We start from the raw sequence: 22,581 nt of genomic DNA on the forward strand, positions 1-22,581 counted from the left end.
ATCCAATGTGCCAAGCCACCCTGGATCCCATGGGCTCTTACCTTCCTGACCAGTGTCCTATGCGGGACTTTATCAAAAGCCTTACTGAAATCCATGTAAACCACATCCACTGCACTACCCTCATCCACACACCTAGTCACCCCCTCGAAAAATTCAATCAAATTGGTCAGACATGATCTTCCCTTGACAAAGCCATGCTGGCTATCCCTAATTGATCCTTGCCTCTCCAAGTGGAGACTAATTCTGTCCCTCAGAATTTTTTCCAATAATTTCCCTACCACTGATGTCAGGCTCACTGGCCTGTAATTCCCTGGTTTAACCCTGCTACCCTTCTTGAATAATGGTACTACGTTAGCTGTTCTCCAGTCCTCTGGCACATCCCCTGTGGCCAGAGAGGTTCTGAAAATTTGTGTCAGAGCTCCTGCAATCTCCTCCTTTGCCTCACACAGCAGCCTGGGATACATCTCGTCCGGGCCTGGGGATTTATCCAATTTTAAGCCTGCTAAAACCGCTAGTACTTACTCCCTCTCGATGCTAATATGTTCAAGTATATCACAGTCCCCCTGCCCAATTTCTATGTCCACATCCTCCTTCTCCACAGTGAACACAGATGCAAAAAATTCATTTAAAACCCCACCTACTTCATCTGGCTCTACACACAGCTTGCCACTCTGGTCCCTAATGGGCCCTACTCTTTCCCTAGTTATCCTCTTATCCTTAATATACTTATAAAACACCTTAGGATTTTCCTTTATTTTGCTCACCAGTGTTATTTCATGGCCCCTCCTCGCTCTCCTAATTTCTTTTTTAAGTATTCCCCGGCACTTTTTATACTCCTTTAGGGCTTCCTCTGTCTTTAGTCCTTTGTATCTGCCAAAAGCCCCCCTTTTTTTCCTAATCCATTCTCGTATATCCCTTGACATCCAAGGTTCCCTGGGCTTGTTGGTCCCACCCTTGACCTTTACAGGAACATGTTGCCATTGTACTCTCTCAATTTCCTTTCTGAAAGACTCCCATTGCTCCGATGTGGATTTTCCTTCAAGTAGCTGATCCCAGTCCACATTGGCCAGATCTTGCCTTATCATATTAAAAGCGGCCTTCCCCCAATTTAGAACCTTTATTTCCGGTCCATCCTTGTCCTTTTCCATGACTACCTTAAATCTCACCGAGTTATGGTCACTATCACCAAACTGCTCACCTATTAACACTTCTACCACTTGCCCGGCCACATTCCCTAGAATTAGGTCCAGTACCGCCCCCTCTCTTGTAGGACTTTCTACATGCTGGCTCAAAAAGCTCTCCTGGATGCACTTTAAGAATTCTGCACCCTCTAAGCCTTTCACACTCTGACTGTCCCAGTTAATATTGGGGTAGTTGAAATCCCCCACTATTACTCCCCTATTATTTGCACACTTCTCTGAGATTTGCCTACATATCTGTTCCTCTATCTCCCCCTGACTGTTTGGGGGCCTACAGTACACTCCCAGCAAAGTGCTAGCCCCCTATTTGTTTTTAAGTTCAACCCATATGGCCTCATTAGAGGAACCTGTTATATATATCATCCCTCCTTACAGCAGTAATTGACTCCTTAATTAATATTGCGACACCCCCTCCTCTTTTACCGCCCCCTCTGTCTCACCTGAATATTCTATACCCGGAATATTCAGCTGCCAGTCTTGCCCCTCCCTTAACCATGTCTCCGTGATAGCAACAATATCATACTCCCATGTGTTCATCAACAACTTCAGTTCATCCACCTTATTCGTAAGACACCTTGCATTAAAATAAATGCCATTCAGCCTTGCCCGACTCCCTTGTGCCGTTACATATTTGCTCTGCCTTCCAGTCTGACTTGTTTTTTCCTCTATATTTGGCTGTACATCACCCCCTATTACAGCTCTACTCTGTATCCCATCCCCCTGCCAAGTTAGTTTAAACCCCCCCGAACAGTGCTAGCAAACCTCCCCACAAGGATATTTGTCCTGTTCTGGTTCATGTGCAACCCGTCCGACTTGAACAAGTCCCACCTTCCCCAGAAGCAGGTCCAGTGATCCAGGAAACTAAAGCCCTCCCTCCTGCACCAATTCTTTAGCCACGCATTCATCTGCTCTATCCTTCTATTCCTATACTCACTAGCACGTGGCACCGGGAGTAATCCAGAGATTACAACCTTTGCGGTCCTGCTCTTTAATCTGCTACCTAGCTCCCTAAATTCTTGCTGCAGGGCCTCATCCCTCTTCCTACCCATGTCACTGGTCCCAATGTGAACCACAACCTCTGAATGTTCACCCTCCCCCTTCAGAATGCCCTGCAGCCGTTCAGTGACATCCTTGACCCTGGCACCAGGGAGGCAACAAACCATCCTGGAGTCACGACTACGGCCACAGAAACGCCTATCTGTTCCCCTTACGATAGAATCCCCTACCACTATTGCTCTCCCACACTTTTTCCTCCCTTCCTGAGCAGCAGAAGTACCCCTGGTGCCAGGAAGTTGGCTGCTGCTGCCTTCCTCTGGTAAGTCATCCCCCTCAACAGTATCCAAATCGGTATACCTGTTTGAGAGGGGGATGGCCACAGGAGTCCCCTGCACTACCTGCCTGCCTCTACTGCTCTGCCTGATGGTCACCCTTTTTCCTTCTGCCTGTGCAGCCCTTAGCTGCGGCATGACCAACTCAGTAACCGTGTTTTCCACGACCCTCTCGGCATCGTGAATGGGCGGGCTCCCTGACTGACGTCTCTCTCAGCCAATCAGGGGCTGCAGTACATTGAATCCCCACCCACACTGAGCATGACATTGGCTGCTCAGCCAATCCCAGAGGTGGGAGCAGGGCTTCCTCTTCCCACAGTGAACACATTTAATGATCAGAACCAGCCACGGCGAAACCCTTAAAGCTGCAGCAGGGTAAATGCTGGCCAGGTGGGGCCCGATTCACTCTCCCACTGACTGCCTCCTGGCCCAGCCACACATTGAGGGGCATTTTAACCCCGCAAGAACGGGTGGGTTGGTAGCGGGTGGGGCTTAAGAATGATTTTTTTAAGAGAGGCAACCCGGCTCCAATTCCGAGTTTAATGGAGGCGCGCTGGGATGCTGGCGAGAAACTACTCGCCGAAGTCAGGGATTTCCAAATTGGATGCAGGCAGGTGCTTATTGGCGCACTTAACGCCTTAGGATATGTTAATGAGGTATTTTTTAATTGCTTTTAACTTGGCTCCAGATTTTACTGAGCAGCAGGGGTTTCCCGGGGCTCGGGAAACTGCCCAGGGAATCAGAGCTGACTTTGACCCAGTTCAGGTGGGTATTTAAACTTGTCACTGCCCCACCTGAATAAAAGCTCACTTCTTGCAGCTGGTTTCTCAGTTCCCACGGCAGAAACGATGTGCTGTGGTGGGTCAGCAAGTGCACAGCAGCGAGGGGCACCTGCCCGGCCCATCTCCCAGATCCATTCACCTGGCCCGGCCCCTCTCCCGGACTGTCCCGGGTCCATTCACCTGGCCCGGCCCCTCTCCCGGACTGTCCCGGGTCCATTCACCTCGCCCGGCCTCTCTCCCGGACTGTCCCGGTCCATTCACCTTGCCCGGCCTCTCTCCCGGACTGTCCCGGGTCCATTCACCTCGCCCGGCCTCTCTCCCAGACTGTCCCGGTCCATTCACCTTGCCCGGCCTCTCTCCCGGACTGTCCCGGTCCATTTACCTTGCCCGGCCTCTCTCCCGGATTGTCCCGGGTCCATTCACCTGGCCCGGCCCCTCTCCCGGACTGTCCCGGGTCCATTCACCTCGCCCGGCCTCTCTCCCGGACTGTCCCGGTCCATTCACCTTGCCCGACCTCTCTCCCGGACTGTCCCGGTCCATTCACCTCGCCCGGCCTCTCTCCGAGGGTGTCCCGGTCCATTCACCTCACCCGGCCTCTCTCCCGGACTGTCCCGGGTCCATTCACCTCGCCCGGCCTCTCTCCCGGGGTGTCCCGGTCCATTCACCTGGCCCGGCCTCTCTCCCGGGGTGTCCCGGGTCCATTCACCTCGCGCGGCCTCTCTCCCGGGGTGTCCCGGTCCATTCACCTCGCCCGGCCTCTCTCCCGGACTGTCCCGGTCCATGCACCTCGCCCGGCCTCTCTCCCGGACTGTCCTGGTCCATTCACCTGGCCCAGCTCCTCTCCCGGACTGTCCCGGTCCATTCACCTGGCCCGGCCTCTCTCCCGGACTGTCCCGGTCCATTCACCTGGCCCAGCTCCTCTCCCGGACTGTCCCGGTCCATTCACCTCGCCCGGCCTCTCTCCCGGACTGTCCCGGGTCCATTCACCTCGCCCGGCCTCTCTCCCGGGGTGTCCCGGTCCATTCACCTCGCCTGGCCTCTCTCCCGGGGTGTCCCGGTCCATTCACCTCGTCCGGCCTCTCTCCTGGACTGTCCCGGTCCATTCACCTCGCCCAACCTCTCTCCCGGACTTTCCCGGGTCCGTTCACCTCGCCCGGCCTCTCTCCCGGACTGTCCCGTGTCCATTCACCTCGCCCAGCCTCTCTCCCGGACTGTCCCGGGGCCATTCACCTCGCCCGGCCTCTCTCCCGGGGTGTCTCGGTCCATTCACTTGGCCCGGCTCCTCTCCCGGGGTGTCTCGGTCCATTCACCTCGCCCGGCCTCTCCCCGGGGTGTCCCGGTCCATTCACCTCGCCCGGCTTCTCTCCCGGGGTGTCCCGGTCCATTCACCTTGCCCGGCCTCTCTCCCGGGGTGTCCCGTGTACATTCACTCGGGTGGAGTAACTGCGAGTAGGGTGAACTCTCCGCCTGTGCACTCATTGTGCCTCGAGTCTATGGGCTTCGTGCCTCCGCAGCCGTCTCTCCTCCACCTCTCTCTCTCTCCTCCTCCTCTCTCCTCCACCTCTCTCTCTCTCCTCCTCCTCTCTCTCTCCTCCTCCTCTCTCTCCTCCTCTCTCTCCTCCTCCTCTCTCTCTCCTCCTCCTCCTCTCTCTCCTGCTCCTCTGCACCTCCTCTCCTCCTCCTCTCTCTCTCCTCCTCTCTCTCCTGCTCCTCTCCACCTCCTCTCCTCCTCCTCTCTCTCCTCCTCTCTCCTCCTCCTCTCTCTCTCTCCTGCTCCAGTATTAAAAAGACGAGAGGGATAGCGAGAAAGTGTGCCATTTTAAACTCTTGATTATAAATGTTAAAAATAAACAAAGTGGAAACTCCTAGCGATCTAACTTCCGTTTAAAATTTCCCCGATCCTTTGCGCTGGTTCGGCCGATTTCAGCCAGGTTGCGCTGATTATACCAGCGCAAACTCTGGGCTACAGCCTGTGCGTTTTTGATTGTTGCATGTTTGGTAACTAGTTTTACGAAAGCCAACATAGCTTTAAAAAAAAATTGTGTGTGACAAAATATAGCAGTTTTATTTAAGTATGATTGGCTTTATGATCAATGCAGTGTGTAAACATTCTACAGGACAATTTCTTCATGCATTTTACTGCACAGGTTTGTGTTTCAATGGCTAGCGGGTGAGTTGTCCGGGGAGCCCAGAGCCTCAATAATTCTTAGTGCAGTCCTGCCAACAACCTGAATTCATGTGCGTGGAATAATACAGCTTCAAAGAGGAGCGTCATACTTCCTGTGAACTGGAATTTATAAACCTATTGATGGAGAAAGTAGACCAGTTCACGGTGTCATTGACCATTTTATTGTGTACAGCACTCTTGCGGAGTGTTTCAGTGGCTGGGAACACACCATGATGACAGACCAGGTAGTTTGGGTTAAACAAAAAAACTAAATTTATTGCGAGGTGTAAATTTATCCAGAAGATTGATAAATCAGCAGACAAACAGCAACACAATATTCTGCTTACACCAAAACTTTCAATAACAAAGCATTTGAAAATGACTGGAGACTTTTCCCAGCACACTATAATAATACAAATCGCTTTATTGGCATGATAAGGTACATCTTATGTTGCCAAAGCATCAAAATACATTTATGGTTGAACACATAAACGCGGTTCCATTCATACAGTGTATAAACAGGTATATCCCTGAGTTTATAAATATATTTTCGCCTTGTTTATATATACTCTTGTCTTAGTTTACTGGTTGTCCCTCTGTTCATGGCAAGCTGTAACATAGTGTGCCGCCAGTGTTACACAGCTTCTCTCCTCCCCCAGTAGGAATGGGAGTTTTTGGTTGTCAGTCAGATTTCTGAATTCAGGGCATATTTGTGAGAATTTTTGATAGAAATTCTCTCTGATGCCCTGATATTTTCCACAGGCTGTGAGGAAGTGCATCTCTGTCTCAACTACTCCCTGACTGCAGTGAGAGCATATCCTGTCTTCTCTTGGCAGCCTGGTCTGCCTTTTTCGATCGCTAGGCTATGTTCGCTAAGTCTGTACCTTGTCAAGGTTCTTCTCAGTTTGTTATCCTTTACCATGGTCAGGTAATCAGCTATGTTGTATTGTCTGTTTAGGGCCAAGTAGCAATTGAGTTTGCTTTGGGTTTTTGTTGTTTCTGCCCAATATGACAGATATTTTTCCTTTTGCTTAGCGACGATTGTGTTGGGTCGAATTCTTTGTGTTACCCTGTCACTGTCCTGGGGCTGGTTATTGTTAGTATTGTTATTAGTCACTTTATTGAGTCCCAGGACTAGTTGACTGAGGGTATTCTTCTTTATGGTCAGCTCTTGGCATTTCAGGGCGTCGTAGTGATAGCATTGGGGGTTGCTCATTTGTAGGTGATTCCAAAATTTGGTGGCTCTTTTTTGGATAGTGATTATTAATGGGTATTGGCCTAGTTCCGCCCTGCATGCGTTGTTTACTGCTTTCCTTTGAGTCCGGAGGATACTTTTACAGAATTCCGCATGTAGGATCTCAATTGGGTGTTTGTCCCATTTTGCAAAATCTTGTTGTGTTAGTGGTCCCCAGACCTCACTGCCATAGAGTGCAATTGGTTCAATTACTGATTTGAAAATTTTGAGCCAAATGCTAATTGGGATTTCTATTTGGATTGATTTTTTGATGGCATAGAAAGCCCTTCTTGCTTTCTCTTTCAGTTCATTCACAGCCAGTTTGAAGTTTCCCGTAGAACTGATTTTTAAGCCCAAGTATGTGTAGTGAGTGGTTTGTTCAATTTTGGTTGTTCCTACTGTGAAATTTATTGTGGGTCCATGTTGTTTGGATCTTTGCTGGAACACAAGGACTTTGGTTTTTTGGGGATTTATTGTCAGGGCCCAAGTCTGGCAGTACGACTCCAGCAGGTCCAGGTTCTGCTGTAGACCCTCCTTAGTTGGTGACAGCAGAACCAGGTCGTCGGCATAGAGGAGGAATTTAACCTTGGATTCATATAGGGTGAGGCCGGGTGCTGTAGATTGTTCAAGTAGTTTTGCCAATCCATTAATGTAAATATTAAAGAGTGTCGGTGAGATTGGCGAGCCCTGCGTCACCCCCCGCCCCTGTGGGAAGTATTTTGTTTGTTTGTCTCCAATTTTAACTGCACATTTATTGTTTGTATACATTGATTTAATTACATCATATGTTTTCCCTCCTACCCCGCTTTCGATAAGTTTCAGGAATAAACCGTCATGCCAGATGGAGTCGAAAGCCTTCTGGAAATCTACAAAGCATGCGTAGATTTTGCTTTTGTTATGGTGAACGTGTTTGTCAATTAGGGTCTGTAGGGTGAAGATATGATCGGATGTTCTATAGTTTGGCAGGAATCCAATTTGGCTTTTACTCAAGACATTGTGCTCTTCAAGGAAGTTTATAAGTCTTTTGTTTATGATGCTACAGAATACCTTCCCCAGGTTACTGTTTACACAGATGCCTCGATAGTTGTTTGGGTCGATTTTGTCCCCACTTTTGTATATGGGTGTTATGAGTCCTTTGTTCCAGATGTCAGGGAAATAACCGACACTCAGAACCAAGTTGAAGAGTTTTAGGATAGCCAGTTTCAGTTTGTCGTCTGCGTGTTTAATCATCTCGTTTAGTATGCCGTCTGTCCCGCAAGCTTTTCCTGGTCGCAGGTCCTTGAGTTTTTCAAGAAGTTCTTTTTCTGTTATTATGGCGTCTAGCGGGTTTTGGTTATCTTTTATGGCCATTTCAAGCTTTTCAAGTTTTTTGCGTATTTGGTGTTGCTCTGGTCCTAGTGTGTTTTTCTGGTATAATTTTTCAAAGTGGTTTACCCATGTGTCCCCATTTTGAATGGATGGAAGAGCATACAGCGAACATCCCTCACCATTATTACATCGAGGGACGACGGGTTGAGGGAACTCGGATCTGTAGGCCCACCACCACCCCCCCACTCAAATTCAGGAGAGTAGTGCTTACTCACCCCCCAGACTCAGGAGTGTCGGGCTTCCCACGCACCGCACCCCCCGCCCCACCCCCAGATATAAACTACACTGTCATGGAGGTTACAGGCATTTTCTTTGGGGGACATTGTCCCTCTGACCCAGGCACCTATTGCAGGTCAGGGTGTTGATGCTGATAATGGTTAAACGGACAAACATTGCCCATGGTATTAGTCACACACCTGATGGGGACCTGTCTATAATCCACACCACCAACTAAAGCAGGGTCTGATTCTACCCCGTGCCCACCCCTGAGAGCTGGCTCAGTTTATTGACACACAAACCCTCACATCAGGGGAAGCTCTCTCAGAATAAAGCTCCATTTAAAATCCCAGTGCTTTGGTCTGGCTCCAAATTCCAACGTTCAAAAACGACACAGAACTTTAATGGGACAGGATGGAGTTCGTATCCGTCATAAAAACCCACCAATGGTTAAAAAGGTCCCATGGGTCCCATGGACCAATCAGTTTCCATTCCTGGAAGACACTCTTCCCCACCCCCCCCCCCCCAGGTGACTTCTATGGAACGTCCTAAATCCCAACTCTCCGGCCTTTGACCCTCCATTCACCACAATACCTCTGCAACTGTCAATCTGATTTAACCACTCCCTCATGTTCACCTTCTATACCCTTGTCCCCTTGTTTACTATTTCCTTCCTGGTCAATCCCCCCTGGCATGCTCCCATTTTCAAGTCCAAGGGGCAAAGACTTGAGCATATCTGCTGCAAAATTGGTTTAGCCATCCATTGCCAGATCTGTCTGGGCCACATCAAGCCCTATCGGACCCTGCTCTCCTCTGCCAAAGCTGCTCACTACTCCAGGACCATCCTAGAGAGCAAATATAACCCCTGGCTTCTCTTCTCCACAACCAACTGTCTCCTTATGGAAGTTATGTTACAACTGTACAAAGCTCTGGTTAGTCCACATCTGGAGCACTGTGTTCAGTACTGGGCACCGCACCTCAGGAAGGATATATTGGACTTGGGGGTGCAGCTCAGATTGACCAGAATGATACCAGGGCTAAAAGGGTTAAATGATAAAGACTGTCTACTTCCACCTCCGTAACATCGCCCATCTCTGCCCCTGCCTCAGCCCATCTGCTGTTGAAATCCTCTTCCATGTTGTTGTTGTCTTTAGACTCGACTTGACTATTCCACTACCCTCCTGGCCAGCTTCCCATTTCCCACCCTCCATAAACTTCAGGTCAGCTGAAACTCTGCGGCCCCTATCCTAACTCGCACACCTATCACTCCTGTAGCTCGCTGACCTACACTAGTTTCTGGTTCCCCAATGCCTCCAATTTAAAATTCTCATCCTCGTGTTCAAATCGCTTCATGGCCTCGCCCCCTCCCTATTTCTGTAACCTCTAACCCTATCACCCTCCTAGATCTCTGCGCACCTTCAATTCTGGCCTTTTGTCCATTCCCTTCACCCTTCCTAATCTCTCCGCCTCTCTACCTCTCCATCCTCAATTAAGATCCTTCTTAAATCCCACTTCTTTGACCAAGCTTTTGGTAACCCCTCCTAATATCTCCTTCTTTGCCTCAGTGTCCATTTTTGTCTGATTACATCTGTGTGATGAGTCTTGGGATGTTTTATTATGTTAAAGGCGCTGTATAAATGCGAGTTGTTATTGAACGGCAGGCACTCAAAGGGTTGACGGTGGTTAGGCAATGGCAAACATTCAAAGACCGAATGGATGAGCTACAGAATTTGTTCATCCCAGTTTGGCATAAAAATAAAACAAAAAAGGTGACTCAACCGTGGCTAACAAGGGAAATTAGGGATAGCATAAGATCCAAGGAGAGGACATACAAATTGGCCAGAAAAAGCAATAATCATGAGGATTGGGAGCAGTTTAGGATTCAACAAAGGAGGACAAAGGGATTAATTAAGAAGGGGAAAATAGAATATGAGAGTAAGCTAGTAGGGAACATAAAAACTGACTGTAAAAGCTTTTTTAGATATGTGAAGAGAAAAAGATTGGTGAAGTCAAGCGTAGGTCCCTTGCAGTCAGAATAATGGGAATTTACAATGGGAAACAAAGAAATGGCAGACCAACTAAATACATACTTTGGTTCTGTCTTCACAAAGGAGGACACAAATAACCTCCCAGAGATGCCGGGGAACATAGGGTCTGATGAAAGGGTGGAACTGAAAGAAATCAGTATTTGTAGGGAAATGGTGTTAGGAAAATTGATGGGACTGAAGGCCGATAAATCCCCAGGGCCTGATAATCTACATCCCAGGGTACTTAAGGAAGTGGCCCTAGAAATAGTAGATGCATTGCTGGTCATCTTCCAGAACTCAATAGACTCTGGAACAGTACCCATGGATTGGAGGGTAGCTATTGTTACCCCACTATTCAAAAAAGGTGGGAGAGAAAAAGCGGGGAATTATAGACCGGTAAGCCTGACATCGGTAGTGGGGAAAATGCTAGTCTATTATAAAAGATGTAATAGCAGAGCACTTGGAAAGCAGTGACAGGATCGGACAAAGTCAACATGGATTTACAAAAGGTAAATCATGCTTGACTAATCTACTGGAATTTTTTGAGGACGTAACTGGTAAAATAGATAAGGGAGGATCAGTGGATGTGGTGCATTTGGACTTTCAGAAGGCTTTCGATAAGGTCCCACATAAGAGATTAGCGTGCAAAATTAAGGCACATGGGATTGGGGGCAAGGTATTGACTTGGATAGAGAACTGGTTGGCGGACAGAAAGCAAAGACTTGGAATAAACGGGTCATTTTCCGAGTGGCAGGCAGTGACTAGTGGGGTACCGCAAGGATCGGTCCTAGGACCCCAGCTGTTCACAAAATATATTAATGATCTGGACGAGGGAATTGGATGTAATATCTCCAAATTTGCAGACGACACAAAGCTGGGTGGGAGGGTAAGCTGTGAGGAGGATGTCGTGAAACTCCAGTATGATTTGGACAGGTTGGGTGATTGGGCAGAAACATGGCAAATGCACTATAATGTGGATAAATGTGAGGTTATCCACTTTGGTGGCAAAAACAGGAAGGCAGATTATTATTTGAATGGCAATAGGTTGGGAGAAGGGGAAGTGCAAAGAGACCTGGTTGTTCTTGTCAACCAGTCGCTGACGGTAAGCATGCAGGTGCAGCAGACGGTTAAGAAGGCAAATGGTATGTTTGCCTTCGTAGCAAGAGGGTTCGAGTACAGGAACAAGGATGTCTTGCTACAGTTGTACAGGGCCTTGGTGAGACCACACCTTGACTATTGTGTGCAGTTTTGGTCGCCTTACCTGAGGAAGGACGTTCTTGCCATGGAACGAGTGCAGCGAAGATTCACCAGGCTGATACCTGGGATGGCAGGAATGACGTATGAGGAGAGATTGTGTCGATTGGGCTTATACTCACTGGAGTTTACAAGATTGAGAAGGGATCTCATCGAAACCTATAAAATTCTGTCAGGCCTGGACAGACTAGATGCAGGAAGGATGTTTCTGATGGCCGGGGAGTCCAGAACCAGGGGTCATAGTCTAAGGATAAGGGGTAAGCCATTTAGGACTGAAATGAGCAGGAATTTCTTCACCCAGAGAGTGGTGAACATGTGGAATTCTCTGCCACAGAGGGCGGTGGAGGCCAGTTCATTAAATATATTCAAGAAAGAGTTGGATATATTTCTTAAGGCTAAAGAGATCAAGGGATATGGGGAGAAGGCAGGGACAGGGTACTGAATTTGGATGATCAGCCATGATCTCATTGAATGGCGGAGCAGGCTCGAAGGGCCGAATGGCCTACTCCTGCTCCTATCTTATATGTTTCTATGTTTCCCCTCTAGCGTTCCCTCCGCTCCTGAAGGTGCTGACGTGGAGTACAGACTATGGGCAATGTTGGCCTCTACTGCTCTGCTCAAGTGGCCATTCCGCGTGCGTAGACCCAGACAGCGAGTGTTGCGAGATTATGGAGACTGTCACTGGGCAGTGATGCGGAGCGGGATCCCTGGCTGATTCTCCCGCTCCATAGACCAGAGGTGCTAAGGCTAACTGAAGTACCTCCACTACTGCCCCAGGAATGGCCTCTCCCCGGTGTCCTGGTGGCTCAGAAGCTGTAGCCGTTCTAACTAGCGAGCATCTGATTGTCTTCTTGCCCAGAGGGAGAGTCAGTGAGTGTCTTGTACCTGACGTTGCACTGAAAAGATGCCGAGCTTCTGCAGGAGCCTCTTTGCATATCGATGACTTCTTGAGCTGCTGTTTGGCGATCTGGTCAAATCGGTCTTCTTGAAACTGTTGGACTGATGGTGGGAGAGGATGGAGACATTCCTGGGACAGAAACTGTTGAATTGGAAGGGCAGCTCCCCTGTGCGAGCACTGGAGGGTAAGCAACATGGACAGCTCTTACTGCAACTGAAGCAGGTGACCTGGCTCCAAGCCGGTGTGGAGACGTTGGTTTATGGCCAGAGAGGAGGAGCAGGTGAAACAGTCCTGGCACAGGTCACTCTGGGAGGGTTTCTATCCGGTGTGGAGACGTTGGTGTATGGCCAGAGAGGAGGAGTAGGTGAAACAGTCCTGGCACAGGTCACACTGGAAGGGTTTGTCTCCTGTGTGGGTTCGTTGGTGTTCCAGGAGGTCGGACAACTGCGTGAAGGCTTTGTTACAGAACTCACACCGGAAGGGTTTCTCGTCGGTGTGAGTGCGCTGGTGCACCAGGAGGTTCGCTGATTGTGTGAAGGATTTGCCGCACACCTCACACCTGAAGGGTCTCTCCCCTGTGTGTGTGCGCTGGTGTTCCAGGAGGATTGAAGGCTTCCGGAAAGCTTTATCACACACCTCACACTTGAAGCGTTTCTCCCCTGTGTGGATCCTCTGGTGGACCAGCAGGTAAGACGACTGGGTGAAAGCTTTGTCACACACCTCACACTTGAAGGGTTTCTCCCCTGTGTGAATGCGCCGGTGATTCACCAGGCCCGAAACTTGTGCAAAGCCCTTGTTACACACCTCACACCTGAAGGGTCTCTCCTCTGTGTGTGTGCGCTGGTGTTGCAGGAGGCTCGATGACCGGAAAAAAGCTTTGTCGCAAAGCTCGCACCTGAAAGGTTTGTCACCCGTGTGGATGGTCTGGTGTTTCAGGAGATACGATGACTGGATGAAGGCCTTGTTACAAACATCGCACCGGAACGGTTTCTCCCCTGTGTGAATCCGCTGGTGTTCCAGGAGGTTCGAAGGCTTCACGAAAGCTTTATCACACACCTCACACTTGAAGGGTTTCTCCCCTGTGTGGATCCTCTGGTGAACCAGCAGGTACGACGACTGGGTGAAAGCTTTGTCACACACCTCACACTTGAAGGGCTTCTCTCCCGTGTGGATGCGCCGGTGATTCACGAGTGTGGATGACTGTGCGAAGGTCTTGTCACACACCTCACACTTGAATGGTTTCTCTCCCATCTGGCTGCCCGTGTATTACAGGTGGTAGAACAAGTGCACCTTGTGTATTAAGAGGTCTTATGACCCTGTGAAACCCTCCTCACACACCTCACACTTGAACAGCCTCTCACCTATAAGAATGTGTCACACTCAAAGCCCTCCTCGCACTCAAAGCCCTCCTCGCACTCAAAGCCCTCCTAGCACTCAAAGCCCTCCTCACACTCGAATCCCTCCTCACACTCGAATCCCTCCTCACGCCCGAAGCTCTCTCACACCCGAAGCTCTCACACCCGAAGCTCTCACACCCGAAGCTCTCTCACACCCGAAGCTCTCTCACACCCGAAGCTCTCCTCACACCCGAAGCTGTCTCACACCCGAAGCTCTCTCACACTCGAATCTCTCTCACACCCGAATCTCTCTCACACCCGAAGCTCTCCTCACACCCGAAGCTCTCTCACACCCGAAGCTCTCTCACACCCGAAGCTCTCTCACACCCGAAGCTCTCTCACACTCGAATCTCTCTCACACCCGAATCTCTCTCACACCCGAAGCTCTCTCACACCCGAAGCTCTCCTCACACTCGAATCTCTCTCACACCCGAATCTCTCTCACACCCGAAGCTCTCCTCACACCCGAAGCTCTCTCACACCCGAAGCTCTCACACCCGAAGCTCTCACACCCGAAGCTCTCTCACACCCGAAGCTCTCTCACGCTTGAAGCTCTCTCACACCCGAAGCTCTCTCACACCCGAAGCTCTCCTCACACCCGAAGCTCTCTCACACCCGAAGCTCTCTCACACCCGAAGCTCTCTCACACCCGAAGCTCTCTCAAACCCGAAGCTCTCACACCCGAAGCTCTCCTCACACCCGAAGCTCTCTCACACCCGAAGCTCTCACACCCGAAGCTCTCTCACACCCGAAGCTCTCTCACACCCGAAGCTCTCTCACACCTGAAGCTCTCCTCACACCCGAAGCTCTCTCACACCCGAAGCTCTCACACCCGAAGCTCTCATGCCCGAAGCTCTCTCATGCCCAAAGCTCTCTCACACCCGAAGCTCTCACACCCGAAGCTCTCTCACACCCGAAGCTCTCACGCTTGAAGCTCTCTCACACCCGAAGCTCTCTCACACCCGAAGCTCTCTCACACTCGAAGCTCTCCTCACACCCGAAGTTCTCCTCACACTTCTTCCCAGTCTCACCCGTTACAGCTCCCTCCACCCGCTGGGTTGACCGATCTCCCACAGCCGAACCTCCGGAAAAGTTGTATCTGATGGAAGTCGCCACACCACTGACCAGTTTCAGTTCTGGTGATATGTCAAAGCTCCCCTGACCAGGTCGATTTCCAGAAGATGGTTTTACTGCCCAACCCTCTCTGTGTCAAGCAATGCTGCGAAGGGACTGAATGTCTTCCCACGGGTGACACCGTGGAGTTGTTCTTTGGGTGATGCTCAGGACCTATCTGTGGAGTCTATCCTCTCTGTATTCGCTGGTGTAGTATGATGCAATCCTTCTGTAAAACAGTAAAATAAATCATGATTTCCTCCAACTCCCTCTCCTCCTTTGCTGAAGGTGCTGACTCCTCAGTTAGAGGCTGTTCCACAGTGAGTGTCTGTCTGCTATTCCACTGTGGCGGCATCAGATCCAAGCCCCATGTTGTCCTCACTTGACTGCCCCACACTCTCTCTTTCCAGCAGGGGCACTGGGTAGCGAGCAGGAGCAGGCACTGTGGCTACTTTCTTTACTCCACCCCCTCCCCATCTTCCCTGGCATACCTGGACAATTTTCCTTTTTGTCGGGTAGATGCCAGTGTTGTAGAAGAAAACCCACTCAGCAGCAAGTGCTAGAAGCTAAGGAAAATATTCCCTCAGTGTAGCCGACTGAAGGGTACTGATTTCTCCTGGGAAATGAGATACACTGCACTTGCTTGGACTGCACAACCCAAATTCAGCTATCAGTCCCAGCACTGGGCAAAACTATCAAATCCAAGCCCAGGCCTCTGGGAGAGGCTGAGGCCTTCAAGTAAAAACTTTAATTAAGGCATTAAAAGACATTTCAATAGATAAGTTTACAGGTATGGCAGCCTATAGAGCTGGAGTAACAACCCAGAGGATCGTGAGTTCAAATCCAATCACGAAAACTTGTGAAACTGATTTTTAAAAATCTGGTAATAATGGAAACTTTCAGATTGTCGTAAAAACAAAATAGTGTCCTTCATGGAAGGGAACTGCTGTATGAATGCATTAAAGCATAGAACCAGGCAGACAGGCTTCCAACTACGATGTTCTCTTTATTGGTAAAATGGCTGACTGCTGCTTTCCCGGGTAATTCCCATAATGCATTGCACATTACATTACCGTATTGACTGGTGTCAAACTCGCAATCAATACACGACAGGAACCTGCCATCCTTACCTGGTCTGGCCTACATGTGACTCCAGTCCTACACTATATGGTTGACTCTTATCTGCCCTCTGAAGTGGCCTAGCAAACATTGATAAACAATCGCTACACAGTTCAATAATAATAATAAGAAAATCGGACAGATCTAGACAACCCAAGCATTGTGTCAGAATAAGACTAAGGTGATCTCAGCCCAATGACCTCATTAAAGTGCTTCTTACCAAGGTCTGAGGGCTAGTACCCAAGTGGGGAGAGCTGTCCCACAGACTGCTCAACTAGCAGTCATACTCACTGAATCATATCTATCAGCCAACATCCCAGACTCCTCCATCACCATCCCACTGGCATGTGGGGTAGTCCTCAACATTGATACTGGACCCCATGGAACCTCATGGCTTCAGGTCAAACAAGTTCAAGGAAACCAGTTTTGAAGAAGGGTCCAACCCGAAACGTCAACTCAAATTTCTCTCCACGGATGTTGCCTGACCTGCTGAGTTTTTCCAGCATTTTCTGTTGTTATCAAGGAAACCTCTCGCTGATCACCACCTCCCACCCCCTCCCAACTGTTGAATCAGTACCCCTGTATGTTGGTCATCACTTGGGAATTAGACTAAGGACAGATCCCAAAACTGGGCAGCCATGAGGTGCAGTGGGCCATCAGCAGTAGGAATGTATTCCACCACAATCTCACAGCCCTCACCCCTTGATTACCATCAAACCAGGAGACAGGCATGCCAGGAACAGCACCAGGTATACCTTAGAGTCCAGGTATGAACCCACTGAAGAAAGTACACAAGGCTACCTGCAGGCTAAACATCAAGAGCAGCAGGTTATAGACAGAGCTAAACGGCCCCACAGCCAACAGATCAGAGCAAAGTCCTACCACATGCAGTCAAGAATGATGTACAACCAGGAAAGTAATAGGGGAAGGGGAGAGGAATAAACCCAGCAACTACAGACCAGTCAGCATAATGTCAATGATGGGGAAACCTTTAGAGAAAATAATCCGGGACAAAATTAATTGGCATTTGGAACAGTACGGGCTAATAAACAAAAGTCAGCACAGATTTGTCAAAGGCGAATCATGTTTGACTAACGATCAATTTCTTTGCTGAAGTAATGGAGAGGGTTGATGAGAGTAGGGCAGTTGATGTGTATATGGACTTTCAAAAGGCAAATGACAAAGTACCACATAATAGACTTGTTGGCAAAATTAAAGCCCATCAGATTAAAGAGGCAGTGGCAGGGTATTAGGACCACTGCTCTTTTTGATATAGATTAATGATCTGGACTTGGGTATACAGGGCACAATTTCAAAGTTTGCAGATGACACGGAACTCGGAAATGTAGTAAACAATGAGGAGGATACTAACAGACATCAGGAGGACATAGACAGGTGGACACATGGCGGATGAAATTCAATGCAGAGCAGTGTGAAGTGATACATTTTGGTAGCAAGAGTAACGAGCGGCAATATAAACTAAATGGTACAATGTTAAAGCGGGTGCATGAACAGAGAGCCCTCGGGGTGTATTAGCACAAATCTTTGCAGGTGGCAGGGCAGATTGAGAAGGTTGTGAAAAAAACAAATAGGATCCTTGGCTTTATTAATAGAGGCATTGAGTACAAAAGTAAGGAGGTTATGCTAAACGTTTATAAAATACTGGTTAGGCCTCAGCTGGAGTAATGTGTTCAATTCTGGGCACCACACTTTAGGAAGGACGTCAAGGCCTTTGAGGGTGCAGAAGAGATTTACTAGAATGGTTCCAGGGATGAGGGACTTCAGTTACGTGGGGAGACTGGAGAAGCTGGGGTTGTTCTCCTTAGAGCAGAGAAGGTTCAGAGAAGATTTGATAGAGGTGTTCAAAATTATGAATTGTTTTGTTAGAGTAAATAAGGAGAAACTTTCCAGTGGCAGAAGGGTCTGTGACCAGAGGACACAGATTTAAGGTGATTGGCAAAAGAACAAGAGGCAACATGAGGAGTTGTTGTGATCTGGAATGCACTGCCTGAAAGGGAGGTGGAAGCAGATTCAAGAGTAACTTTCAAACGGAAATTGGATAAATACTTGAGGGGAAAAAATGTACAGGGCTATGGTGAAAGAGCAGGGGAATGAGATTACTTGGATAGCTGTACCAAAGAGCCAGTACAGGCACGATGGGTCGAATGGAAACCTTCTGTGCTGTATCATTCTATGATTCTATAACCTGCTCACTGATGCTCAGTTTGGATCCCGCAGAACCACTCGGCTCCACACCTCATTACAGCCTTGGTCCAAACATGGACAAAAGAACTGAATTCCAGAGGTGAGGTGAGAGTGACTGCCCTTGACATCAAGGCAGCATTTGACCGAGTGTGGCACCAAGGAGCACTAGTAAAACTGAAGTCAATGGGGATCAGGGGGAAAACTCTCCACTGGCTGGAGTCATACATAGCAAAAAGGAAGATGGCTGTTGGAGGCCAATCATCTCAGCCCCAGGACATCACTGTAGGAGTTCCTCAGGGCAGTGTCCTAGGCCCAACTATGTTCAGCTGCTTCATCAATGACCTACCCTCATCAATAAGGTCAGGAGTGGGGATGTTCGCTGCTGATTGCAGTGTTCAGTTCCATTCCCAATTCATCAGCTAATGAAGCAGTACACGCCTGCATGCAGCAAGACCTGCACAACATCCAAACCTGGGCTGATAAGCTGCAAGTAACATTTGTGCTGCATTCATGCCAGTTAATGACCATCACGAACAAAGAAAACCCAGACACCTCCCCTTAGCCTTCAATGGCTCCATCATCACCAAGACATCTCCATCAACTTCTTATGGATCATCAGTGACCAGAAGCTGAACTGGACCAGGCATATCAATACCATAGCTACAAGAGCAGGAAGAGGCTGGGAGCATTCCCCTCCAGACCACTCAAATCCTCTCCACCATCGAGAAGGCACAAGTCAGAAGTGTGATGGAACACTCTCAACTCGCCTGGATGGGTGCACCTGAAACAACATTGAAGAAGCTCGACAGTGCCCAGAACACACAGCAGCTCCCCTGATCAGAGCCACTACCATTAGACTCAATATCCACTCCCTCCACCAGCAGTGCACTGTGCCAGTGATACCCACATCACGAGAACAAACACTGCTCCCTCAATCACTGGATATTCAGAGCTGAACATCAGTGTGGATATTAGGGGATGCACTCTGTACAAACCCTGCTCCCTCACTGACTGGATATTCAGAGCTGAACATCAGTGTGGATATTATGGGATGCAATCTGCACAAACCCTGCTCCCTCACTGACTGGATATTCAGAGCTGAACATCAGTGTGGATATTATGGGATGCACTCTGCACAAACCCTGCTCCTTCTCACTGGATATTCAGAGCTGAACATCAGTGTGGATATTATGGGGTACACTCTGCACAAACCCTGCTCCCTCACTGACTGGATATTCAGAGCTGAACATCAGTGTGGCTATTATGGGATGCACTCTGCACAAACCCTGCTCCCTCACTGACTGGATATTCAGAGCTGAACATCAGTGTGGATATTATGGGATACACTCTGCACAAACCCTGCTCCCTCACTCACTGGATATTCAGAGCTGAACATCAGTGTGGATATTATGGGATGCACTCTGCACAAACCCTGCTCCCTCACTGACTGGATATTCAGAGCTGAACATCAGTGTGGGTATTATGGGATGCAGTCTGCACAAACCCTGCTCCCTCACTCACTGGATATTCAGAGCTGAACATCAGTGTGGATATTATGGGATGCACTCTGCACAAACCCTGCTCCCTCACTGACTGGATATTCAGAGCTGAACATCAGTGTGGATATTATGGGATGCACTCTGCACAAACCCTGCTCCTTCTCACTCACCGTCTCCTCACTTGGTTTTCAGACACTGGCAGGAAATGAACCAGCTGCGGAAGAGGAGGAGAGAATGGGCAGAGAGGGTGGGCTCCCTGACTGACGTTTCTCACAGCCAAACAGAGAAGCAAACCATACGCAGGCTGAGCACATTCTAAGCCAATGAGCCGAAGCGAAGAGCCAGCTCACTCCCCCCTCCCCCACTCCAGGGTGAAATACTGAGCAGACTTCTGCTGGTTAACCCTTGATGGGTCACTACACCACTCAAACAAACAGACCCCGATATGCACAGCAGGAGATGTGTGAGGAAAGCAGTTTGGTTATATTGAGAGAAAAATAGACTTGAGAAACGGAGTGGGCCCACTGAAACTGGGATCGGGTAAGGGCATGACAACTGACAGCACACAGGCTGCAAACATGCTAAATATGTTATTATCCTCAGTTTTTACCAGGGAGGGGGCTTATTTGATGTGGAAAGTGAACTCGAGGGTGTTGCAAAGGTGACTTGAGAGAGTGCACACATTACAACCAGCATGGTTACCAAACAGCGGTGCAAATTTAAGGTCAATAATTCATAGAAACATAGAAGATAGGAGCAGGAGTAGGCCATTCGGCCCCTCGAGCCTGCTCCGCCATTCAATGAGATCATGGCTGATCATCCAAATTCAGTACCCCGTTCCTGCCTTCTCTCTTGATCCCTTTAGCCTTAAGAAATATACCCAACTCCTTCTTGAATATATTTAATGAATTGGCCTCTAGGTGAAGAAATTCCTCCTCATCTCTGTCCTAAATGACTTACCCCTTATCCTTAGATTGTGACCTCTGGTTCTGGACTCCCCGACCATCGGGAACATCCTTCCTGTGTCTAGTCTGTCTAGTCCTGATAGAATTTTATTTTTCAATGAGATCCCCTCTCATTCTTCTAAACTCCAGCGAGTATAAGCCCAATCGACCCAATCTCACCTCATACGTCATTCCTGCCATCCCAGGTATCAGCCTGGTGAATCTTCGCTGCATTCCCTCCATGGCAAGAACATCCTTCCTCAGATAAGGCGACCAAAACTGCACACAATACTCAAGATGTGGTCTCACCAAGGCCCTGTACAACTGCAGCAAGACATCCTTGTTCCTGTACTCAAACCCTCTCGCTACGAAGGCCAACATACCATTTGTCTTTTTAACCGCCTGCTGCACCTGCATGCTTACCTTCAGCGACTGGTGCACAAGGACACCCAGGTCTCGTTGCACCTCCCCTTCTCCCAATCTATTGCCATTCAGATAATAATCTGCCTTCCTTTTTTTGACACCAAAGTGGATAACCTCGCATTTATCCACGTTATATTGCATCTGCCATGCTTCTGCCCAATCACCCAACCTGTCCAAATCATACTGGAGATTCTCGGCATCCTCCTCACAACACACATGCCCACCCAGCTTTGTGTCATCTAGAAACTTGGAGATGTTACATCTAGTTCCCTCATCTAGATCATTAATATATGTTGTGAATAGCTGGGGTCCAAGGACTGATCCCTGCGGTACCCCACTAGTCACTGCCTGCCACTCGGAAAAAGACCTGTTTATTCCAACTCTTTGCTTCCTGTCTGCGAACCAGTTCTCTATCCAAGTCAATACCTTGCCCCCAATCCCATGTGCCTTAAATTTACACGCTAATCTATTATGCGGGACCTTATCGAAAGCGTTTTAGAAAGTCCAAATACACTGGTTCTCCCTTACCTACTTTACCAGTTACAGCCTCAAAAAATTCCACAAATTCTGGCACAAATCTTCCAGAACGCACGGATTACTGGAGAACTGCTGGAGGAAAGGAGAAAGGCAGATGTTGCAAGTCCTTTAAAGCAGTAAAATTCACCCAGGAAACTCCGGACTAATCAATACTGAGGGTACCAGGAACAGCTGTACACACATGGTGACCTGTATCACAGGGTACCAGGGACACCTGTACACACCTGGTGACCAGTATCACTGAGGGTACCAGGAACATCTGTACACACATGGTGACCTGTATCACAGGGTACCAGGGACACCTGTACACACCTGGTGACCAGTATCACTGAGGGTACCACGGACACATGTACACACCTGGTGACCAGTATCACTGAGGGGTACCAGGAACATCTGTACACAACTGGTGACCCTTATCACTGAGGGTACCAGGAACATCTATACACATCTGGTGACCAGTATCACTGAGGGTACCAGTATCACTGAGTGGTACCAGGGACACCTGTACACACCTGGTGACCAGTATCACTGAGGGTACCAGGAACACCTGTACACACCTGGTGACCAGTATCACTGAGGGTACCAGGAACACTTGTACACACCTGGTGACCAGTATCACTGAAGGGTACCAGGGACACCTGTACACACCTGATGACCAGTATCACTGAGGGCACCAGGAACCCTTGTACACAGCTGGTGACAAGTACCACTGAGGGCACGAGGAAAACTTGTACATACCTGGTGACCGGTATCACTGAGGGGTACCAGGGACACCTGAACACACCTGGTGACCAGTATCACTGAGGGTACCAGAAACACCTGTACACAGCTGCTGACCAGTATCACTGAGGGCACCCGGAACACCTGTACA

The 22,581-nt window shown here is 49.0% G+C and overlaps 1 protein-coding gene across 1 annotated transcript; it reads right to left on the bottom strand.

The window, feature by feature from the left end:
• Positions 1–7,509: 7,509 nt before the first annotated feature.
• LOC147095534 (uncharacterized) lies at positions 7,510–14,555 on the bottom strand. The gene has a single exon (XM_085974663.1). It carries the CDS (start codon positions 13,722–13,724, stop codon positions 12,792–12,794), a length of 933 nt encoding a protein of 310 aa, XP_085830789.1. The 5' UTR covers positions 13,725–14,555; the 3' UTR covers positions 7,510–12,791.
• Between the last annotated feature and the right edge of the window lie 8,026 nt (positions 14,556–22,581).

Source organism: Somniosus microcephalus, unplaced genomic scaffold (assembly GCF_052327205.1).
Source record: "Somniosus microcephalus isolate GS21.2 unplaced genomic scaffold, FLI_Smic_1.0 unresolved_chr1, whole genome shotgun sequence".
In the NCBI taxonomy this organism is placed as follows: Eukaryota; Metazoa; Chordata; class Chondrichthyes; order Squaliformes; family Somniosidae; genus Somniosus; species Somniosus microcephalus.

Excerpts from the sequence above, each read along its gene's own strand:
- LOC147095534 (XM_085974663.1), bottom strand. The coding sequence starts at position 13,724 with ATGGGAGAGAAACCATTCAAGTGTGAGGTGTGTGACAAGACCTTCGCA.